The sequence below is a fragment of the Pleurodeles waltl genome, chromosome 6 (genome assembly GCF_031143425.1).
Source record: "Pleurodeles waltl isolate 20211129_DDA chromosome 6, aPleWal1.hap1.20221129, whole genome shotgun sequence".
Taxonomy (NCBI): domain Eukaryota; kingdom Metazoa; phylum Chordata; class Amphibia; order Caudata; family Salamandridae; genus Pleurodeles; species Pleurodeles waltl.
In genome coordinates this window covers 1,121,237,394-1,121,259,101 of record NC_090445.1, presented here as the reverse complement: position 1 = coordinate 1,121,259,101, position 21,708 = coordinate 1,121,237,394, and the positions used below count along the sequence as shown (strand labels likewise).

Below are 21,708 nucleotides of genomic sequence, written 5' to 3'. Positions count from 1 at the left end.
GTAACAGTCCTTGATGCAACACAGCAGTTCTCCTGACTAAGTCAAGTTGTAGGTCCAGAAGTGTCTAATTTGGTGGAGTCAGATGTACAGTAATTATACTCAGTTGTGCCTTTGAAGTGGGGATGACTTCAAAGAAGGGTTTTTGAAGTGCACAGAGGCTGTTTCTTCCCGGCCCTGGCTCCAGACTATCAGTAATGAGCTATCAGCCCTTTGAGTGGGGACATACACTGTCCATTCAGGTGTGTCAGCTCCTCCCTCTCTTCTTGCCCAGCAAAAGCCATCTGAATTCAGGTGAGTGCTCAGACACACCTAACCTTCCTGTGTTTGTGGCTATCTCGAGGGAATGCACAAAATGTAGCTGTCATCCACCCCAGATGTGTATTGGAGACAGGCTGAAGGCACACAGTGTGATAAGAGCAGAGATGTCCACTTTCCAAAAGTGACATTTTTAAAATTGTAATGTTAAATCCAACTTTACCAGTAAAGAGTATTTATTATTACCATTCCAATGATATGAAACATGATTTAACTACTCCTTCTCAATCAGGAATTACAGCTTACAATGTATTAAGGAATTCCAAATTTTAGGCGACGAAATATGTAGGCCTGAAAGTAGTGAAAAAAAATGTTGTACTAGGAATTCAAAACTTAAACATACCTTTTACTTATACAGCACCCTGCCCTATGGACTACCTACAGCCTACCTTAGGGGGGTGACGTATGTATAGTAGAAGGGGAGTTTAAGACTTGGCAAAGGGTTTAAATGCCAAGTCGAAGTGGCAGGAAAACTGCGCACTCAGGCTCTGCGGTTGCAGGTCTGCAACATCTTTAAAGGGGTACTTGCGTGGGTAGCACAAGCAGTGCTGCACGCCCACTAGTAGCATTTTTATTTACAAGGGACTTACAGGTAAATTAAATGTGCCAGTTGTGTATACACCAATGTTATCATTTTTGGGGGAGAAGAGCATGAGCTTTAGCACTGGTTGGCAGTGGTAAAATGCTCAGATTCGTAGGGCCAACAAAAAGATTTAGGAAAAAGATGAGGCAGATAGGCAAAAGGTTTGGAGGAAGACCATCCTAAGGCTGACTGGTCTAACAGATAGCATTTGTGCTGTCTGTTGTGACACATATTGCGCATCTACAAAGAGCATATAGGTTCTGCGACAGACTCAACTTCTTGGGATAGGACTTAGCAAATTTACTTCACATGAAACAAGGTGGTATAACAACCACCTTCACCATTAACATTACACAATAGAAAATATAGCACAATACACAGCAAACATAAACACGGGATCGCACATATCCTATTGACATCCCCATTTGGGGGCAGCATAGTGCAGAAAGACCTTTTGAGATAAAGTGACACATCAAACATTTCTGACAGCTCCAGATAACGCATAGTGCATTGGTCCCTGCTGGGGCATCCCGTGACTCTTGGCCACACCCCACATAACATACTATAATCTCCTGGGTGCCCGAGGTAGGGCCAGAAGTGTAGGGCCACCAGCAGGTCAGCCCCCCTTCAACCAGCCTCACCCCTGCAAGGCTTCTCCTGAAGGAGGCAGCCAACTGGGCAACTTAGTGCCCTCGAGAATCAGTGCCATTATTCGGCTACAGTGGGCTCTGATGTAGACCTGTTCAAGACTAAGTAAACAACCTCCGTGTTGCAGCACATCAGGGGACAAAGAGGGGGCCATCCGGCGCTCGCCCACATTTAAGGGGGGATAATACTTTACCCATCCCCTCCGTCGCATACCCATGACCACTTCCAGTCACAACCCATCTTAGGCCCCCCCTCCAGCAAAAGACGATGGGCTCTTAGCCAGTATGCAAGTCAGCTCTCTTGTCCTCATTTACAGACTCCCAATGACAGGAGGAGGATGGGAGCTGAGGAGACTGAGGCTTTATCCAGGTACTTAGTGATGTTTAAACAAAGAGGACTTTGTAGCTGGATGTCCGGATTGTGCATGAGAGGGGTGTGGTTCGGATAGATTCCCCTTTTCACAGGCACAATACATTTTATTTAGCAGACGTACTGCACATTCGCTTGCCTCAGACATCACAGTATATAAACAAAAATTTGGATGTCAGGGCACACATCTGTGCATCCCTGACATCCACATGAGAAGCCTCACAGGGCAGCAGGGATAGGATCCCAAGCACTCCCCCAGCTTCTAATAGGGTTGTGCTTCTAGTCCTATCAAGAAGCTGAAAGAGAGAATGAGGTGGGTGCCTCCGTTTTCAAACCTGGCCTTGCTGCTCTGTCTAGCTCCTCGTTGAGAATCATGGCCTGCTTGAGTTGCCAGCAAAAGAAGCTGAGTAAAATAAAATATTGATTCTATGTGTGTGTGTGTGTGTGTGTGTGTATGTGAAATAATATGTTTGTGAGAGATTTAGAGTGTATGACATTGAATGAGAGTGTGTCCGTATGTTTGAAAGTGTCATTAGAGTGAAAGTGAGAATTTCAGTTTGAGAGAGCGTATGATCTAGGGAAAATGAGTGTGAGGGTGTGAGTGAAGGTTTTTAAGTGTGTTAAAAGGAGTGAGTGATTGGGCATCAAAGTGAGTCAGTGGTGTAGTTGTCAATGGTGCAGCAGGAGCAGTTGCAACAGGACCCGGAGTCAATGAGCATGAAAGTATGAGTATGTGTAAGTGTGTTTGTAAGTGAAAATGAGACTAGTGAGTATCAGTATGTTTTTTATGTGAGTAATAGTGAGTGAGTATGAGTGAGAATGAGTAAGTGAGAGAATGTGAATTAGATTGTGGGAGGGGGAAGAGAGAGAAGGCTAGAAAGAGTAAGTATGAGTGAGAGTGTGTGAGTGAGTAAGCATGTATATGTCATAACCCCTTTCAGAGGGTGACAAGGCACACAGGGCTTAGTGGGCTTAAATGTGGGGGTTAAGGCCTTTTACTTCTGATGTATCGAGACCCGACCTACTACAGATTATGAACAACTGGGCCAAGTACCCCTTCTGCACTTGAATCTCAGTGGTAGTTGTGGACAAGCAGTCAAATGCTCCCTCAGTAAGAGGGGTGGAATGTGCATACAGGTTAGTGAACACTACTCAAACCTCAAAGAACGCCAACCAGTGTCATTAGGTCAATCTTTGTTCTTGCACAGTTTTGACAGTTTCTTTTTTGTCTAAGGGAGCAGCCAGTGCTGCATGTGACACTGCAATCCGTCGCAGACTAGTAGGCACACACATGCAACACTCTCACACTCCTCAGAGTAGCTGTTTCATACTGCAGACAGCTCTCATACATCTCATTGACAAGCCGTTTCACAATGAAATCAGCATTCTCACACCTCTCACACAGTTGATCTCATCTGACTGCACTGACACCCCTCACAGACTAGCACTCATACACTATCGGAAGCACTCTTACACTCCAGAGTAGTAGTCTCATGCTACTTTCCCCACAGACATCCCTAACAAACTAAGATATGAGTAGCATTCACACTACAAATAGCACACTTACATCCCTCAGAGATTAGCAATCATATTCTACTGGAAGCACTATCACAACCCTCATTGACTTGCTTTCACACTGTTGACAGCACTATCACACCTCTCTTATTAGCAGTCTTACATTACCAACATAACTCACACATGCCTTGTAGTCTAGCAGTCAAACATTGTGAAGCGCTCTCATACCCCTCGCAGATTAGCAGCCAAACCAATAAATCAAGCTTATAACTGAAAGTGCTGTTTCACTAATTTGTGAGTTTATGTGTATGTAGTATTATTGATGGGCCAGTAAGGAGAATGCAAGAATAAGTCAATGGGTGGATGAATAGAAGTGTGAGAGCTTGAATGAATGATTGCAAAATTTCAGAAACTTTCCGGTACAAGCAAATGTATGGTCTTTACCAGTGCTTGTTTTTCTTGATTTTCCTGTTTTGTGATGGTCTGCAACGCACCAGGAACATTTTTGTAGTTCTTTAGTTTTAAAACTTTATTTTGGATTGCATTTATTAGAAAAATTAAATAATTTATAACAAACATTGCAGGCATGCTAAGACCAGGCTTAAGCACTTTGCCAGTGTTTTTTTTTTTTTTTGTGGCTTTCCTTTCTTTGACATGGCCCACACCTCCCCAGGGTCATTTTTATAATTATTTAGATTTAAAATGTTATTGTACTTTAATTTTGATTGCATATAGTTGAAAAACTAAATAACAGAAAAATAATTCAGGCTTGTACAAGGCATGACCTAGTGACCTTGCCTTTTTAGTTGATTATTTATTACGCTGTGGTACCCCCTCTACCCTGCGCTCTACGTAATCAGTCCCTTTACTCTTGTTATTTATTACCTAATCCCCTTGTCCTTAATGCTTAACCATTTTCATTTGTCATACTCCGAGGTAGTTAAACCTAAAATCACAATTTCTCAATAATTGTTTTGTAGAGCACTACTTAGTGGGTATCAAGATCACTGCTCATTGGAAGCGAGCTGGCTACTGTTTACATGTTCTAAGAACTTTATTTCCGTTTGTTTCCAATCTATTTTTAGTACAGCTCCTACCATGGTAAATATAACCTCTCTTCTTATTGATACTGTTGTCATGATATAGTCAGTTTCTTGTAACTCATCCGAAGCCCTGGCAAGTGCACCTTTTACTATGATCAAAGGTTTGCTACATGAACCAGTAAAATAAATAAATAAAGCAAGCAGCTAAACATTGTGTCAGTGCAAGAGTGTCCAAGAAAGCCCTGGGTGGCTAAAAGAAAGGTGGGTAAGGCTATGAACAGTTTTAACCAGGATGCGGTGGGACTCAGAAACACATGAAACAGTGCATCGAAAGCCACCACAATTGGTTTATCTAAGGAGGTAGATCACAAAACACCTCACAGTAGAAAGAGTCAAATAACACGTTGAACCAGGATTTCTAGGACTGCACTGCAGCTTTTAATGCCATAAATACAAGAAGGTTTTCTAGGTATCCAGGGTTTCACCCAATTACGTGGGTTTCGATGTGGAATGTGATCCACTGTGGACAGGAACAGGACTGACCTAGATTCCACAGTTGTTTTAGCAGTGGATACCGAAGCCCTGGCAAGTGCACCTTTTACTATGATCAAGTTCCACCAGCGGGTCTTTGCAAATGGGTATCTTTTGACAGTTTAAGGGGTACAGAGATAATCAAACTATGATGGAACACAAATTTGTGTCTTCAAATCATTGTTCCCCTAGATTATTCTAGAGGGTTAAGGCTTCACCAGGTTGAGCAGAAAAGCCTATTGGTTGTGGCCACATGTGAGTGAATGGTTTTACTGCCCAGAGGATGATCCGTGGATGACCATTTCTAAAACATCCTTAACAACCATCGACTGAACTGAATTAAAGCTGTGTGACTATTGAGATCCAACCAGCCACTCGGTGACATCAGAAGGCAGTCAATATGATAACGCAGTCCCCCAACCTTGACAAAAGAAGATGTCAGTAGGAAGCATGGGAAACTACCACAGAGAAACTCTTGTATTAGGAGGTATCTGATAATATAAGAAAGAACACCAATACCCCTGAGACTGCTGCTTCCAACCTGGAGAACCTGCATGACATTGTTAACTTTCAGGCAGCAGGAGTTCATATTAATTTAGATTTTTACAGGGCAAAGAGATAGGTCCCAAACACTGTAGACCTTCAGCAGGAGACATAGGAGACTTTTGCTAAAAAAGTATGAGAACACAGTTTTGCTTAACGTGCATTAAAAAAATGCTCTCCACTTCCAGTACTGAGCCTTGAGTTCCAAGAAGCATAGATGTGCTTCAGTTAAGCAAAAAGTCTTCTTTGGTTCTGAGAGGCAACTTCTTTGCACACTGGGCTGCCATGCTTTGTTGCCGAAAATGCTCCTGTCGTGGTTGCAGGAGAACTATTCACAAAAACGTTCCACTGCACTTGCAAATTTCTGCAGATAGGGTGCTCTGGTGACAAAAGCCTCCGCTTTCGTTGGCAGGCTCGCATACTCATTGCCTTTGTCCAAATTACCTGTTAAGTGCCAAAGAATACACAAGGCCTGAGTACACAGCCTGTGAAATCTATGACCCTTTAGGATAAGTGGACTAAGACTTACACAGTCCTGATAGATGACGTATCACACTGATTTGCCTACTTTCAGGTAGATGTAGAGGATAGACCTTTCGACCGATTTGAATGCCATCATGCCAAGGCTCACATGGAGGTGCTTCTAATGACAGTTTATAATGTGAGCTCACTCATTGATCTGTGGCATCCCAAAGAAAAGAACTCTGCAGAATGAACTCTGTTCTAAAACGTTCTAGCATAAGACCAGAGTTACTGTATCAGTAGTACTCTACTTGTGCTCCTTGAACCTGGGCTCACCAGCTGCTGTTTTCATGTCATTTATACGAGTGACAATACTCCTCTTAAGTGTAAGATCCACAGTTTTTTAAAGAAGGTGAGGGATATCATGAAAGGAAACATAACCAGAACGTTCTACAATGGCTGGGCCCCTACCCAAACCATTGTTGCTTAGGGGACCTGTTTTTAGTGGACCTGGCCTAGCACTTCTGGCTGGACTGCTTCCATTGAAGCTGGATGAAGACTGATTTGCATACGCCTGACTCCTGTTTGTGACAGTATTTAGGGCAAAAAATCGATTGGATTTCATCCTGGTGTAATTATTAGTGGCTGAGATTAATTCAAGTATTTCACCATCACTTTTTTTTATGTGACACCCGAAGTGCGACTGGTATGTTCAGACCTGGTCCCCGTGCTCACTGTGCTGAAGAGCTCAAGCGGCAGCCTCCTGATGAAACCAAAATATGGTGAAACAGGTTTTGATTTGCTTTTGTCTGGTGATGGGAAACGGCTAGCGTTTCAGGCTGAACTGTTCCCAATAAAGTAGGATAAAACTACTTTGCTGATGGTGTGCTCCTGTGTGAGGTGGCATCAATGATAGACTGTGGCCCAGAGTTATTATCGGTAGCTGCGTAATTCAAGCAAAGTACCCATCAATTTTTGTTATTCTTCAATATGGCAGTGTGTAAGCATCGCACTACACTATCCACTTTTTCTAATAGGCACACCTACATGCTTGGCACCAGTTGTTTTTAAACATTTTTACATTGACCATTTATGTCTCGCATTCTCCAAAAACAGACCTCTAAAATAGGTGTGTCATGTTGTTTGACCCTGCAGCAGTTCTTATTTTAACATTTACAGCTTGCCATTTACTGAAATAATCCCTGTAATCAATTTTGGTGGTGGGTTATAGGTGTTGCTACTTTCTTCCACATAGTGAGTGTAAATGACTTATGATTTAAAATTGAGTACTAACACAACCATAGTTTTTGTCTTTTGGCTTCAATGAGATTTATGAAGTCTACATTTTTCATCCTACAACCTGGATGCCGTAAATGAAACCCTTGTTGATTGATCTGAACAAAGAGCTTTCTGGTATGTCTCACATCACATCATACAGAGACACTGCCTTCATCTAGGAAGTCTCTGCAGTATTACATCTAGGGCCATATTTATACTCTGTTTGCGGCGGATTTGCGTCGTTTTTTTTTTTACGCAAATTCGACGCAAAACGAATTCCATATTTATACTCTGGCGTTAGACGCGTCTAGCGCCAAAGTTCATGGAGTTTGCGTCATTTTTTAGCGTGGACACCTACTTTGCGTTAATGATATGCAAGGTAGGCGTTCCCTTCTAAAAAATGACTCTGAGGCATGTGCGCCGTATTTACACTCCCGGGCAAAAATGACGCCCGGGAGTTGGCGGGTAAAAAAAAATGACGTCCAGCCGCTTTTGCGTCATTTTTTAACGCCTGGTCAGGGCAGGCGTTAAGGGACCTGTGGGCTCGGAAGGAGCCCAGAAGTGCCCTACCATGCCCCCAGGGACACCCCCTGCCACCCTTGCCCACCCCAGGAGGACGCCCAAGGATGGAGGGACCCATCCCAGGGAACTTAGGGTAAGTTCAGGTAAGTATTATTTTTTTTATTTTTTTGTGGCATAGGGGGGCCTGATTTGTGCCCCCCTACATGCCACTATGCCCAATGGCCATGCCCAGGGGACATAAGTCCCCTGGGCATGGCCATTGGGCAAGGGGGCATGAATCCTGTCTTTGCTAAGACAGGAGTCATTTCAATGGGGGTTGGGAGTAAAAAAAAATGGCGCAAATCGGGTTGAGGCGAAAATTTTGCCTCAGCCTGACTTGCCCCATTTTTTGACACCCAAGCTCCATATTCCCCTACGCCGGCGCTGCCTGGTGTAAGTCATTTTTTTGACGCACACCAGGCATCTCCGCCGGCTAACGCCGGCTAACGTCATTGAATAAATACGGCGCCCGCATGGCGCTTCAGAATGGCGTTAGCCGGCGTTAGATTTTTTGACGCACAACTGCGTTGGCGCAGTTGTGTGTCGAAAAGTATAAATATGGCCCCTAATCTCTTGCTAGCAAGTAACAGGTCCTCTGACATTTGTGTGTAGATAGGGATAAATCAATTGCATACTACTGGGTGAGTGCAAAGTACAGCTGCTCAAAATCATGTTAGGTAAAACCTCTTATTCCTCAGTCTCTACATCAGTGTGCCTTTTTCATCTGGCAGACAGTCTACCAGAGAACAGAGTATTGGTCTTTCAGGTGAGCCAGTCGACTTTCAAGGGTAAGGGACCAGCAGTGACCCGTCTGTAAGGGATGGTGGGCCATGCCCCTCTACCTTTTTCCTGATGATATCTGTCAGGCTGAACAAAAGTCAGCCTGACAGATACTTTTCTGGTTCAGTTCAGGCAGCCAGGAGTTGGACTTGCGCTAAATGCACAGACTCCTGGCTGCCTGAGCTGAACTTTGCGGGGCTGAAGAAGTCACAACCCTCCCCCTAATGACGAAAGGGGAACATTACCAATTGCTTCAGACCTGGGCGCTTCAGTTTCAAGCCCTGAAGCATCCAAGGTGGAGTGTCAATCTGTGACATATTGTCACAGAGTGGGGTGGGGTCAGGAGTGGCACTGACCCTATCCCACTCCGTGCAGAGTCAGGACTGCTGCCTTTCCTCATTGTCTGACTATAGGCTAGCCAATAAGGGAAGGCAGCCATCCAAACCCTTATGGGACCTCCAAGGCTGAGTTATTGGAGCTGCTGAAGTAAGTTTTATTTCGTAATGTTTGGTGTGTGTGTGAATGAATGGGTATGAATGAGGTGTATGTATGAGTATGCAACGTACCCCCTCCTTCTTAAAATTATCGACCACACTGCAAAGGACTCCCTTTTTAGGTCGAGCGTTAGCATTCGGCCTGCTGCATTCTTTTAAGTATACTATAGAGTGAGTTGCAGCGGTTTCATTTGTGAGTTGCAGTGACCTTCAAAAATCCTTGCTTGCTAGTGGTCAGTTCTGCCTCTTTGTCCTGCCTTTTTTCACTTTGGGAGCAACACAAAATACTGTGTAATTATGCTATGGTCTGTTTATCTCTTCTGTAAGGGACATTTTTTTTGGCATTTGCCTGTTTCACCTCAACAGTGTGGGTGCTTGTTCAGTTACTCCTCCCCACCAGCTCCCTCTGTAAACATAAAACAACAGCAGAGGGGGGCTTTTCCAGGGCCAGCTCACCTTCGCTCTCTTCCTTTTGTTATTTTCAGTCTGTGTGGCAATAAAAGTCCAGTCAGTAATTTACAACACTATGAGCTCTAACCCGAGCAAACACTAGACTATTACATTCCAAATGCTTGTTGTAAATGTTGTAGCTCACATTTGAAGTAGTGAATGCGCCTCCTTCCAGTCGCCCAACTCGCAACTATACCCTGGCCCTTTTTAGAGGAAGTTTGCTTGTGAATAATTATATCACCTTATTTTCTGCATTTCTCATTTTCAGTAATATGAACTAAAGAATGATCTCAATGAATGCTTACTAGGCATAACAAATATGGCACGCTGTCGGTGCCTAGGGGTTTCACTCACCCCTTCCCTTAAGCACCAATGCTTACTAAACTAATTAAACACTAGTGGCAATTTGCATACGCGCTGAGCGTGGTACAGGAAGGACTCTCTGAGACTGAGGCCATGGGCTTGCCGTGCCGCTCTCTGACGCTCTTCGGAACAGTATCAAGCTTTTCTTTGGCAGGCTGAGGTTCAGGGCACCACGCAACTGAGACGAAATGGCGGCTGCCGAAGGGCAAACTTATGTTAGCTCTGGGGGAGTGAGGCTGGCCGAGACACTTTATTAATACGGTAGGGGTCAGCTGTTATTGCCACCAAGACTTTTAGAATGAATGAAAGGTCTGTATAAAATAGGAAGTGGGACAATATGCTGCCTTTCCTGGTAACTTTGTTAGTTGTTTCTTTAATTGCTTTAGGGTATAAAGCCACTGTTTTTTGTGATTCGTTGCTGTTGTATAGTGCTTTACTACGTTTAATAGTTTATGAAGTAGTGCCATTAGTGGAATGTGTGCCTGCAGGTGCCTGCAGGTAGTTGCCACATACGTATGTACTCTCAAATCACAGGTTTCAGTGGCATTGATTTAATATAAACTTGCTTTTGCCTATTGACTATATGAAATAACATACTCCCCATTCTGGACACATTCTATATGGGATAAAATAGCCCCTATTGTACAATATGGTTCGGGGCAGTGATAAATACTTTTTCTGATTTTATTCGGAACGCCTTGCTTTGCTTACATATTAACCTTTATTTATTGGCATTTTATCACTCTCTTTAGAGAGTCTGTGTGGGGGGTCGCTTTCCGTCTGCTGATTAATATCTTTAAAGATATGCTAATTGTTCAGTTTACAGATCCAAGCACTGCAAACCGCTTTTGTTGTTTTACAGTCAGCACTCATTCCATCCTTGTGCTTTTTAACATATAAATTTTACTTCTTTTTAAAAGAAACACCTATATAAAGTGGGCTACAGAGGTCCGATTTAATTTGCGGTATATACAAATTTTGTGTTTATTTTCGATGTGGCACTTTTATTCTCACACAACTGCATAAAAGCATACTAAAAATAATTGTTACTATGCTGGAATAGCTAACTTACCCTCCCACTAGGCTGCTTCTAATAAACCTTGCTAAAATTGCAGCACCCGGCCAACTAGTTCTCTCTTTAAAAATAATAAGGTTATTTTCTCTGGTGTGAACTTCTCCATTGTACTCATTTTCTTCTTTCTCTTACAGCTTAAAACATTCTCATTTATCTGCAACTCCACCTATACCTACCTCTACCTACTATTAATTTCACCTAAACCTACTTCTACCTACACATACCTCTATTTACACCTACACTACCTTCTACCTACACCAGTCTCCACTTATACCTACACATACATTTACCTCTACCTACCTTTACCTCTACCTACTTTCTTACTACCTTACTCTAATATAACCTACCTTCACCAACACCGATGGCTACCTACACCAAACGCTACCAAAATGCACATTTACTTCTTCCTACCTATACCTCTATCTACCTATAATACTACCTTTCTTTACTACTACCTACCCCTCCTTACACCTACCTTTATCAGTAGTTACGTGTTGGTATGTATCTGGGCTTTTGACCATGCCCACCGCATGCCCATCACTATCACTCGTTCATAGGCTTGCCTTTCAAAAATCCTCTGTTTTAGTTGGTAACTGCTTTATGTTTGTCCCTCCTTAGGGCGGTTTTGTTACCGCCTTGGCCATCACCCCTGTTACATGGAAAATTGCACTTTTGCCGATAACTTTGACTGCTAGCAAACTTCTTTTCCTTTTGTTGCTCTCTTTGCGCTCACGGCAGCGCTTTGAATCGACTCGCTTATGTCAACTGTTTTACTTTTTATTTTCAGTTTGTGTGGCAAGAAAAGTCCAGATAGAAATTTACAACGCTAATAGCTCTACCTCGAGCAAACGTGAGACCCATTGCATTGCAAATGCTTGTTTTGTCATCCAGCTTTTTGCTCTACACTTTGTTCTGTCCCTCCTCTCCCTGCAGCTGCTGCTACTGGACCCATACTTACATCCACTACCCCAGAAGGTAAAGAGCAGGGGATTTTGGTTCTACAAGGATTTCAATCTAATTCTTCAGACTAAGGGGCAGATTTAGGAAAAGTAGAGCTGCATCCAATGCACTTTTCTTGCGCCCCTTAGCGCCCCCCTAACCCCACCATATGTGCACCGTATTTACAATACGGTGCACCATGGCGGTAGTTAGGGAACTAGCATCCAAATTTTTTATGCTAGTTTCGTGCTTTGCAGGATTATCGTCAAAAATGTTGATGCTATTCCTGCAAAGCACATTGAGGTCCATTATAAAAAATGGTGTGCCTCCTTTTAATGCCTGCTCTGTGCAGGTGTTAAAAATGATGCAAAAAAACCTTAGTTTTCTTTGCACCATTTTTTTGGCCACCCTAACTGGAGAACAACCCTCTTGTATATATTATGCCTGGCGCAGGCATAGTGTGGCACAAGGGATTACAAAGTGGGGCAATGCATGCATCATGCCACTTTGTAAATATGGCACATCGATTTTGGCCTTGTTGGGCCACATTAGCGTAAAAAAAGTACGCTAATGTGGTGCAAGGAGGCGCTAGGCCCTCTTAAATCTGGGCCTAACTCAGGAATTGCTTGCTATTTTAAGACAAGGGTCCTGAAAATGGTTTGTCCCTTTATACCCGTCCATCCTAGAGTCTGAGTGGCGAAACCACGGACACAGTCCAGACCTGACTAATGCATGCTGGCCCGGCCTTTCAGCTTCCGCCATTATTCTTCTGCATAAGGCTCAGTGGAGTTTATACTTCAGGAAGCTTAACGGGGTCTTACAGGCTCGTTGTAGCCTCCATTGGTTGGCTGATCTCAGTCAAGATAAATTTAAATGCTTGTGGCAAGTAAAGCTTTTAACGGTTTATGGCTGGCCTTTTTACAGATCCAGCTTCGAAGATAGGTCTGTACTTGTGTTCTGCTGTTTTCCTTACTACGCCTTTATGATGTTCACATGCTCCCAAAAATTCTAACTATGATGGTTAAACCTTTTCTGTGATTATGCCCTCAGCCTGGAATGGTCTACAACTGTGTCTTTGTCAAATTAAAACCTACCATACATTTCAGAAAGCATAGAAGGCATATCTTTTATTAGGTTCTTGGAGAGACAGATGCACGTCTTAGTTTCTTGAAACCTACGGGCATACACTTGCACTTTAGAAATCTGTTTTTTTAATGTATTCATTCATTCAATCACTAAATCAATATTACTCCCTCACTTCATGCTATTGCCCATTGGGTGAACCATTCTGCATCGTAGGAAATAGCTACACCGGAAAGCAAGAGGGACTATTTTACACATGAAAAGTACACTCAGTTATCATGCTATTTGTCAAATTCAGTTTATCTCCTTCATACATTGTATGCGGAAAGCAACGTTTTTGCTACTTTATTACCGTCAAGGGCAAAGTCAATATGTTAGACTTTTCATGTAATGAACAGCATTCATGAATGTCTTTGTTGATATGCACTGGCACATTAAAATTAAAGACAGACGTATTAGCAATGCTAAAACCTGTGTGCACTTTGTATTTAGAAGAGCTTCTATCTTTTGATTTGTGGATACACCACAGTGAAATTGTATGGTCTAATTTTAAGTGTATCCAATAACAAATAAAGAGACGGGCAAGATCTTCCTTGGTTTATACTGACCTGTCTCACCTATTTACCATAATCGATAAAGAACTCTTGTGAGGGGTGCAAAGTGAGAGCACAAATTGTATTTAATTTCTTTGAAATTAAGCCACCAAATTTCCAAATTTATTGCAATTTTTTGGCCTTACTTGCAATAATGATTTTTGTTTGTCAATCTTTTAATAGATCTTTACAAGCTGATGCATTTTTCATGATACAAACAACCACTTCATTGGGGTCACATTATTTGAACTTTCACAGTCTAACTAAAGTTCTCTATTCAGTATCAGTGGTAGCCAAAACCTTATTACAATCAGCATACTTACCCTTTCTGTTGAAACTGAGCGTGGTGTCACCTGATCAATTATATTAAATTTACTGTTCCATTGCTAAAACTATAATTGCTTGGTCTGCATTTTTCAAATATAGAGTGTAGGTTATCATGTGAGTCAAACTATATGGTCCAGAGTAAGCAATAGGAAGTAAAAATAAATTATTATTGAAAAGGTTAGTTAGTATTTCAATGTAACAGTCTACTGTATAAGCTCCTAACACTATTTGTAATCTTTTTCAGGTGGTCATTTGGGATTTTCCTTTATGAAGTGGTCACACTAGGTAATATTTCAAGTCCTCTGAAATGTTACTGTATATTTTGATGATAACAAAACACAATATTCTGTCACAAGTAGCCACAATGAAAACATTTAAATTGTACAATCTCAAAAATATTGTTAGATGTAAGAGAGGAAGGCGGAGGGAATAGGGATTTAATAATGAGCTGGCTACACAATGTAAAACAGTTAAAATCACTAAAATATTTTATCTCATGGATTATACAAATAATAAGGCCAGGTATTTATGTAACGTGTTAAAGTTTGAAGTACCACCATTAAACAGAATTTTAAATACATTGATGTGATATTATTGGGATCTGTGTTGATCTGCCTGAGTGACATGGAACATGGTATGTGAATGCATCTGTACAAGAAAGCAATTGGCTTTTCTATTTGATGCTTGTAGGTAAGATTTTAACCACAGTCAACTGTTCAGATGGACAAGCATGTATCTGTAATCCGGATTTCGCTAGTCATAGTGCAAATACAATTTACAACATGAAGCTGTGCCCCAATAGCTTTTCATTTTTCTGTCTTTTAAAGAAAACAAACACCAGGTCCCAAATCTGAATATGACATCTTTTTTTTTTATCTGGTGAAACCTTACAATCTACAAGTCCATTTTGAGGATTTATTGTTTTCAATACTTTTTATTAGGTTTTGAAATAATACACCATTGAACACTTTGTAGATTTTAAAGACAAGTTTCTCTAGAGACTGCAATGTGTTGTGAGACTTCCCGATTTGCCCCAAGGTATGGCCTTTATGGAGAAGCAGGTAAATTATCATTTTGATTCATAATATAGAATTGATGAGGTTCCACCACAGAATGAAACATGTTATAGAAATCTGATGTTATTACAACATGTCTTTATTATCATTTAAGCAACATTAAATAACCCTTAGCCTTCATGTCATCGCATCCCTTATATATCAACGCATTTCCACATAGACACAGACTGGGTAAAATCCTTGATACATCAGACTCCTAATTCAGCAACATAAGGGAGACAGAGTGGTGTGCTACCCTCTCGACAGCACTACTTAGCATTGCTAGTTTACCCCAGTGGTGTAACCAAACCTGAGGGCCCCCCCTGCAAAGTACCTTGAGGGGAACCTCTCCCCCCTGGACCCAGTCAGAGGCCTGCTGTCTGTGCACTGTGCACTGTACTGATGAGACCCCCTGGAGCTTTGGGGGGGGGGGGCGCACCTTGGGGGCTGTGGAGGCCGTTGTCACACCACTGGGTTACCCTAATTCAGTAAGTCAATAAACTGGGTCAGAGGATTAAAGCCCTATATATTTAGGTATCCTGACTGGTTCCTTCCCATTATTTGGAAGGATGAGCTCGGTGGCAGAAGGAAAATTCACACAGATTGACATTGTTTCCTTCACACATTGAAGTCTCACTAAAATAGTGCTCTAATTCTAAGCTGCATCACAGAGCATACACTTTTCTATATGCAAATATCATAAAATTAAATTCTATACTTCTTTCTGTTCTCAGAAAGAAGCTGTACCTGTAACAGCTGTACCTGCTTTTTGTTATTTCCCTTCCCTGGCACAATTGCATGACACATTAAACATTACCAATTACCTATTCGTTTATGGAAACCCCACAACAAGACCGAGCCCTGGCATGAATATGTAACAGCACTGTATGTCCTATGGAATAAGACAAACTGTGCTCACTCTCTGCATTAGGATCTCTAATTTCCTCATTAAGGAATCACCTCTATTGAAACCCATTTGTACTTCTATAGTAAGCCATCTAAGCTAATTTTGAGGCCACTGGCATTTACTCAACTCAGCAGTGAGAAGAAAACATGATGTTACAAACACACTTAGGGGCTCATTACGACCCTGGCAGCCGGCGGAACACCGGCGGTAACACCGCCAACAGGCTGACGGTGTTCCGCCAGTGTATTGTGACCGTGGCGCATTAGCCACGGCCAGACTGCCGGCCCCTCCACTATACTGCCAGGCGGTCATAATCCCCAACTGCCAGCCTGTCCATGGCGGTAAACACCCCCATGGAAAGGCTGGTGGTAAGGGGGACTCGGGTGCCCCTGGGGGCCTCTGCACTACCCCTGCATTTGGCATGGGCAGTGCAGGGGCCCCCAGGCACAGCCCCATCGCGCATTTCACTGCCCGAATGCGCAACAGGTGCTGCTGCACCCGCTGCACATCAACATCGCTGCCGGCTCTATTATGAGCCGGCTTCAATGTTGATGTGACTGTTCCGCTAGGCCAACGGACGGAAACACTGTTTCCATCCTCTGGCCCAGCGTAAATGTCAAAATAGGGTGCCACCAATACCGGCAGCACTGGCAGTATTGTGGCGCCCGTGGTTTTGGCGGTCTTTTTGCAAGACCGCCGAAGTCGTAATGAGGGCCTTAATGTCATAAACATATTTCTAGAAAAAGTTAGCACCATTCTCAGAAACTTTCTTCCTTATTGTGCTGCTTGTCATGCTTTTAAGTACTGCAGTCCACTTTTGCTTCTCTTAAATATTGCATATGCCTTGTCTTTGATTCTGTATAATTCCAATAACTTCCCTTAAATGTACATCTCTAGCACACCAACTAGCATTTTCCTTTATACTTACTGTGCTTATTCTCTCTCTTTTCTATCAACGTGGGTTTTTTGAATCCCCATCTGGGGCATGTCAAGGGCCTTGACTGTCTCCTGTAGTTTGCAACTGTTGCATCCTCACTGGGGCCATCGGTTGCTGGGGGCTAAATAACTCTTTGTCTTTGCTTCCTTTGGCAGGCAGGTAAAGAGTCTCAGGGCTTTCCCAAGCTCTAATGCTGTTTAGTGCCCATCTAGTTTTGGTCTTCTTTTTATGGCACAGAAGCCCTGTTTCATTTTTCATCACTGAGAGGGCGTTTTACCATTCTGTTTTGGCTCTTCTTTTCAGGTATTTCTAGTCATCAGGGTACACATGGTGCCATTAACCAATTACATTAGGCCAATATTAAATTTAATTAAAAAATGTTGTGGCATGTTCAGAATAATAAGAAGGGGAGTTGAATATGGCAGTTAAAGACCACAGCAGTCTGCCTTGTCTTTTAGATTATCCTCTGAGTGGACATTGAGAACACTAAGGGCTTGATTTAAGGAAAGTGGTGCTGCACCCAGTGCAGTGCCACTTTCCTTAGGCCCCTCACCGTCCCCCCAACGCCACCATATGCGCGTCATATCTAAGATATGGCGCACCATGGCGGAAGTTAGGAAACCAGCGTAAACATTTTTTACGCTAGTTCTGAGCTTTGCAGGATTAATGTAAAAAACGTTGACGCTAATCCTGCAAAGCCCATTGAGGCCTATTGTCAACAAAGGTGTGCCTCCTTTTAACGCCTGCTCTGAGCAGGTGTAAAAAGTGCTGAAAAAAATGATGCAAAGAAATCTCTTACATTGTGCCACTTTTTCAGCCCCACCAACGGGGGAACGCCCCCTTTGCATACATTATGCCTTGTGCAGGATAATATAGTGAAAAGGGTTACAAAGTGACGCAATGCATACATTTGTAAATTTGGCGCAGTGATTTTGGCCTCGTTGAGCCACATTAGCATAAAAAAATGACACTAATGTGGTGAAGGAGGCGCTAGGGGCTCTTAGATCGGCCCCTAAGTCTCTCCTAATGATGGCCCCACTATATGCTGAAGTGATTTACCATCAGGTAGTCAAGCTAAGGATACTGCATTGGTATGCATGGAGACACGATAGAACCCATGGTTACAAGATGGTTACAATAGAGCTTTGGTTGTCTTAAGTGCTCAACTGACCAGCAGCAACTGGTCCTGGCCAGTACCCTTCTGCTGGAGTGAGTCTTGACTCTCAAGTGCTGTTCTCGAAGTCCCCAACCCATGGCTCTGTCAAGATCTCTAGAATTTTGGGTCTTGGAGAATTTTGGACTTCCAAGCTTCAGGAGGATTGGGACCAATCACCCAAACTAATAGACTAAAGGTTTATCTTTGCTGCACTATAGAAAGAGGTCTCTCCCACTTAGAGATTCTCTATAGTGGAAAATCCATTTCAGTGGGCTCCCAGCAAGAAGGCACTTGGCCATTGGAACTCACCATTGGATACAATCCGTTAGAGGATTCAAGGCGTCAAAAAAGAGTTAAGGGTCTGATTTATATATTGGTGGTAAGGATACTCTATTGCATCAGAGTATCCTTACTGCCAAGATAATTGTCTGTCCGGCCAGATATGGAAATGGGCAAACCCTGGTGCAAGGGGCAGGGAAAACTACTCGATGTTCCCCTTGCCATGGGAGAAAACTCCCATTGAGATGGGAGCATTTTTTAATTTTTTAAAAGAAAGTCCCATTTCTAGACTGTCTTTTTGAAAATAAAAATACAATAAGTCTGATGGACGGGAGCCGTGCGTCAAACTTAAAAAAGCCAATGCTTTTTAAATGACAGCCAACTTGGCCGTCATTTTTTAAATGTAGTGGTCTGATTACCCTGAGCCTGGTGGACCTGATGTTCTCTGCCAGGCCATCGAAGAATATGCTGTCTGCTGAAACTTAAATTGGATCCTAGGTCTGAATTTAGAAAGCTTGACTGGATGAAGGGGTGAAAACTATTCGGAAAATGAGAGTGCTTTTCTGGGCACAAAATATAACTTTTCCCACTTGGGGCTATTCCTGCCCAAACCACTGGCTTCAGTGGGTCGCACCAAACAGCTATCTCGAATCATGGCACTCAGATACAGCCTGCAACCTTTCCCGCTGGAGGATTTCAACTTCCATTTCAGTGACTAAGGGTCTCATTACAAGTCTGGTGATCCAAGGAATGGCAGTCGAACCGTCGCACTCTAGGTGGTCCAACCACTACATTACGACCCTGGTGGTCAGACCGCCAGGGGACTTCCGTCACTGGGAACATGGTTCCAGACAGGCTGATGGCGGTTTGACTCGTGGTCAGCCACAGCAGTGCTGAACTCAGTGCCGCTATGCTGATCATGCCTCCTGTTTCCGCCAGCCTCCTGTGGGAAACACATGGGAGGGAGCCACAAAGGGCATGGGACTCCCCTGCTCAGCACAAAGCACTGCTTTGCAGACAGTGTGCATTCCGAGGGTGTTGGTGTGATACGGTATTGGTCTCAGCTCCCGTGAGGAAGACGAGACCAATACCGTAGCACTGTTCCCACTGGTCAGCTCGACTGGAACATCATATATCGACTGGGGGATAGTGGGAGGCAGCCAGTATGATGGCTGCCTCCTCCTGTTGGTTTTGGCGGTTTAGAGTTTTCCGACTGCCAAATTCGTTATTAGCTCCTAAGTCCCAAGGTAAAATCTCCAATTGGGACAAAACTTCTTGGCTTATTCGACCCCCTGCTCCATCGTAGTTGGCATGAAATCGTGCCTAGGCTCTGGTAACTCTGGAGTTAGACTTTCATTGGTGCTTCAATTTTTCTTGGTTCCTTTTTACTTAAATGCTTAATAATTCATATCTCTGGTTTCCCTTGTTGGATTTTTGTCATTGCTTTGGTTCTTCATTTTTTCTCTCTCTCTTTGTAAATTAGAGAGGGATTTTATTGTGTTTAGTTTTTCACCTTTTTAACTGTTTTGGTACTTCTAATTGCTTTTCACATTTTCTTTGAGTTCAACCAGTCTGCTTGGTGCCATAGCTACCAGGGGCTGAGCGCAGGTTTGACTGGACCTAACAGGCTGGTGACTTTATTGCTTGTGGTAGACTTCCGTTAAACCTAAATTATATTTCTCTTTCTTACTCATTCTAATGAATTACTTTAAAGCATCTATTATTAAAAACATTTTTGCCTGGGAAAATATGGGTTCCTATCCCTAAAGCAATAATTTTGCTGAATATCAGGTGTGCCAGGCATGGCCCTCATTACATGTGGCCTCTTAATTCTGATGGTACCGGTAGTGAGAGTTTCCAACCCAACCAAAACCCAATTTTGCGATTAGATAATCTTTTTACCGAATCGCTAAAAGGCTATGCAAGTTTGAATTAGGAAGGGGCGTTCCGTTCCTAAATGCGAGTCAGTGTGATGTATGATTGTTTTGTATCTGTGACTGTGGCCACAAAATAATCGCAGTTAGCACCATTTTCAAATTGGTGCTAACCCACTCTCAAATGGGAAGGCGTCCCACGGGACCAGCCCCCCCCCTTTGTGAATGCATTAAAAAAAAAAAATCAGAGCAGGCAGTGGTCCCACTGACCATTGTATGTTCTGAAAAAATGAAAGAAATCTTTCATTTGTGTTTTTGAAATGCATTCCGTTTTCCTTTAAGGAAAATGGGCTGCATTTAACAAAAATAAAATACTGCTTCATTTAAAAGCTGTCACAGACCTGGTGGTCTGCTGTCCTCAGCAGGCCACCATCCCTGTGAGTGCGGCCATTCCCAATGGGGTCTCAAATTGCAATCTACCTCATGAATATTAATGAGGCAGGTTATTTGTGACCCCACTGGGAATCGCACACAGTCTGAGTTATGCTGTTGTGCATTTTGCATTGCGACTCGCAATTTGTGAATTGCAAAGATTTGCAAATTGCATCTTGCCCTAAATTATTATATTGATAGCGTAAATGTCATCCTTCTTCCCAGTTTGTATTTTAAAGTGCACGGTCAGATGCCTTGTGAAGGGAGGTGATACATCTGCAGTGTGCTCTAGAACATACAGACAGAGAAAAGACCTAACATTTTCCTATCAATCCAATGACTGACATTTACCAATCCAGTGGCCTTCTCTTATTGCGTTTGTGCCCCACTGTTTCCAGAGATCATTAGCCTCCACTGCTGTGGAGGTATAGTGCTCCATCAAGATCACTTTCAAGACTTAATGGTTGAATTGAAATGAACAAGTGTATGAACCCACCCATAGCGGGCCAAGGCGTATTTAAATAAGGCATCCAGGCAATCACTAACCCACACCGATAAGACTTTGGCAGATTTTGACTGGTCAGCCTCCAGTGCAAAAGCAGTAGTATGATGAAAATTGCTAAATTGTTTTTCAATGTTATATACATTTGCCTTAGACTCTTAAGTAGAGGCTTCTTATCCATTCCTCATCAAGGTGCAAATAAGCCACATTTAGCGCTTTCATTTTTGATTTATAGCTACATATGATGAAAAAACGAATATCAGGAACTTTGAGTCTGTACTCCTGGGTAACTGTGACTGTTTATTGTCCTCCGGCTTTACAGGGTCTCCACCGTATCTGGCTCTAACGCCGCCTGAAGTTCTCCCAAAACTGAAGAGTGGACATCGTATGCAGAAACCGGAGCAGTGCAGCAAACATCTGTAAGTGTTGTGTATTTGAATTGGAGACTAGTGCGCTTCTAAAGTCTGTAAATGCAAACAGCCATAAGTCACAGAAGGGCTTTATACGTTTATTCAATTGAATTTTTTACAAGGTAAATTAATGCAATCTTTTCCACATTCTTCTAATTTGGTTAAATATTATTTCACTAAGAGATTCACTTGAGTCTAATGTGC

At 42.7% G+C, this 21,708-nt stretch overlaps 1 protein-coding gene across 2 annotated transcripts in view; it reads left to right on the top strand.

Moving 5' to 3' along the window:
• LOC138300661 (tyrosine-protein kinase STYK1-like) overlaps positions 1-21,708 on the top strand; it is a 380,092-nt gene that overhangs the window by 294,803 nt on the left and 63,581 nt on the right. For both annotated transcript variants that reach the window (XM_069240291.1, XM_069240290.1), the window contains exons 8-9: positions 14,197-14,237; positions 21,417-21,513. In XM_069240291.1, the coding sequence (XP_069096392.1) occupies positions 14,197-14,237; positions 21,417-21,513 (138 nt within the window). The remainder of the gene's footprint in view (positions 1-14,196; positions 14,238-21,416; positions 21,514-21,708) is intronic.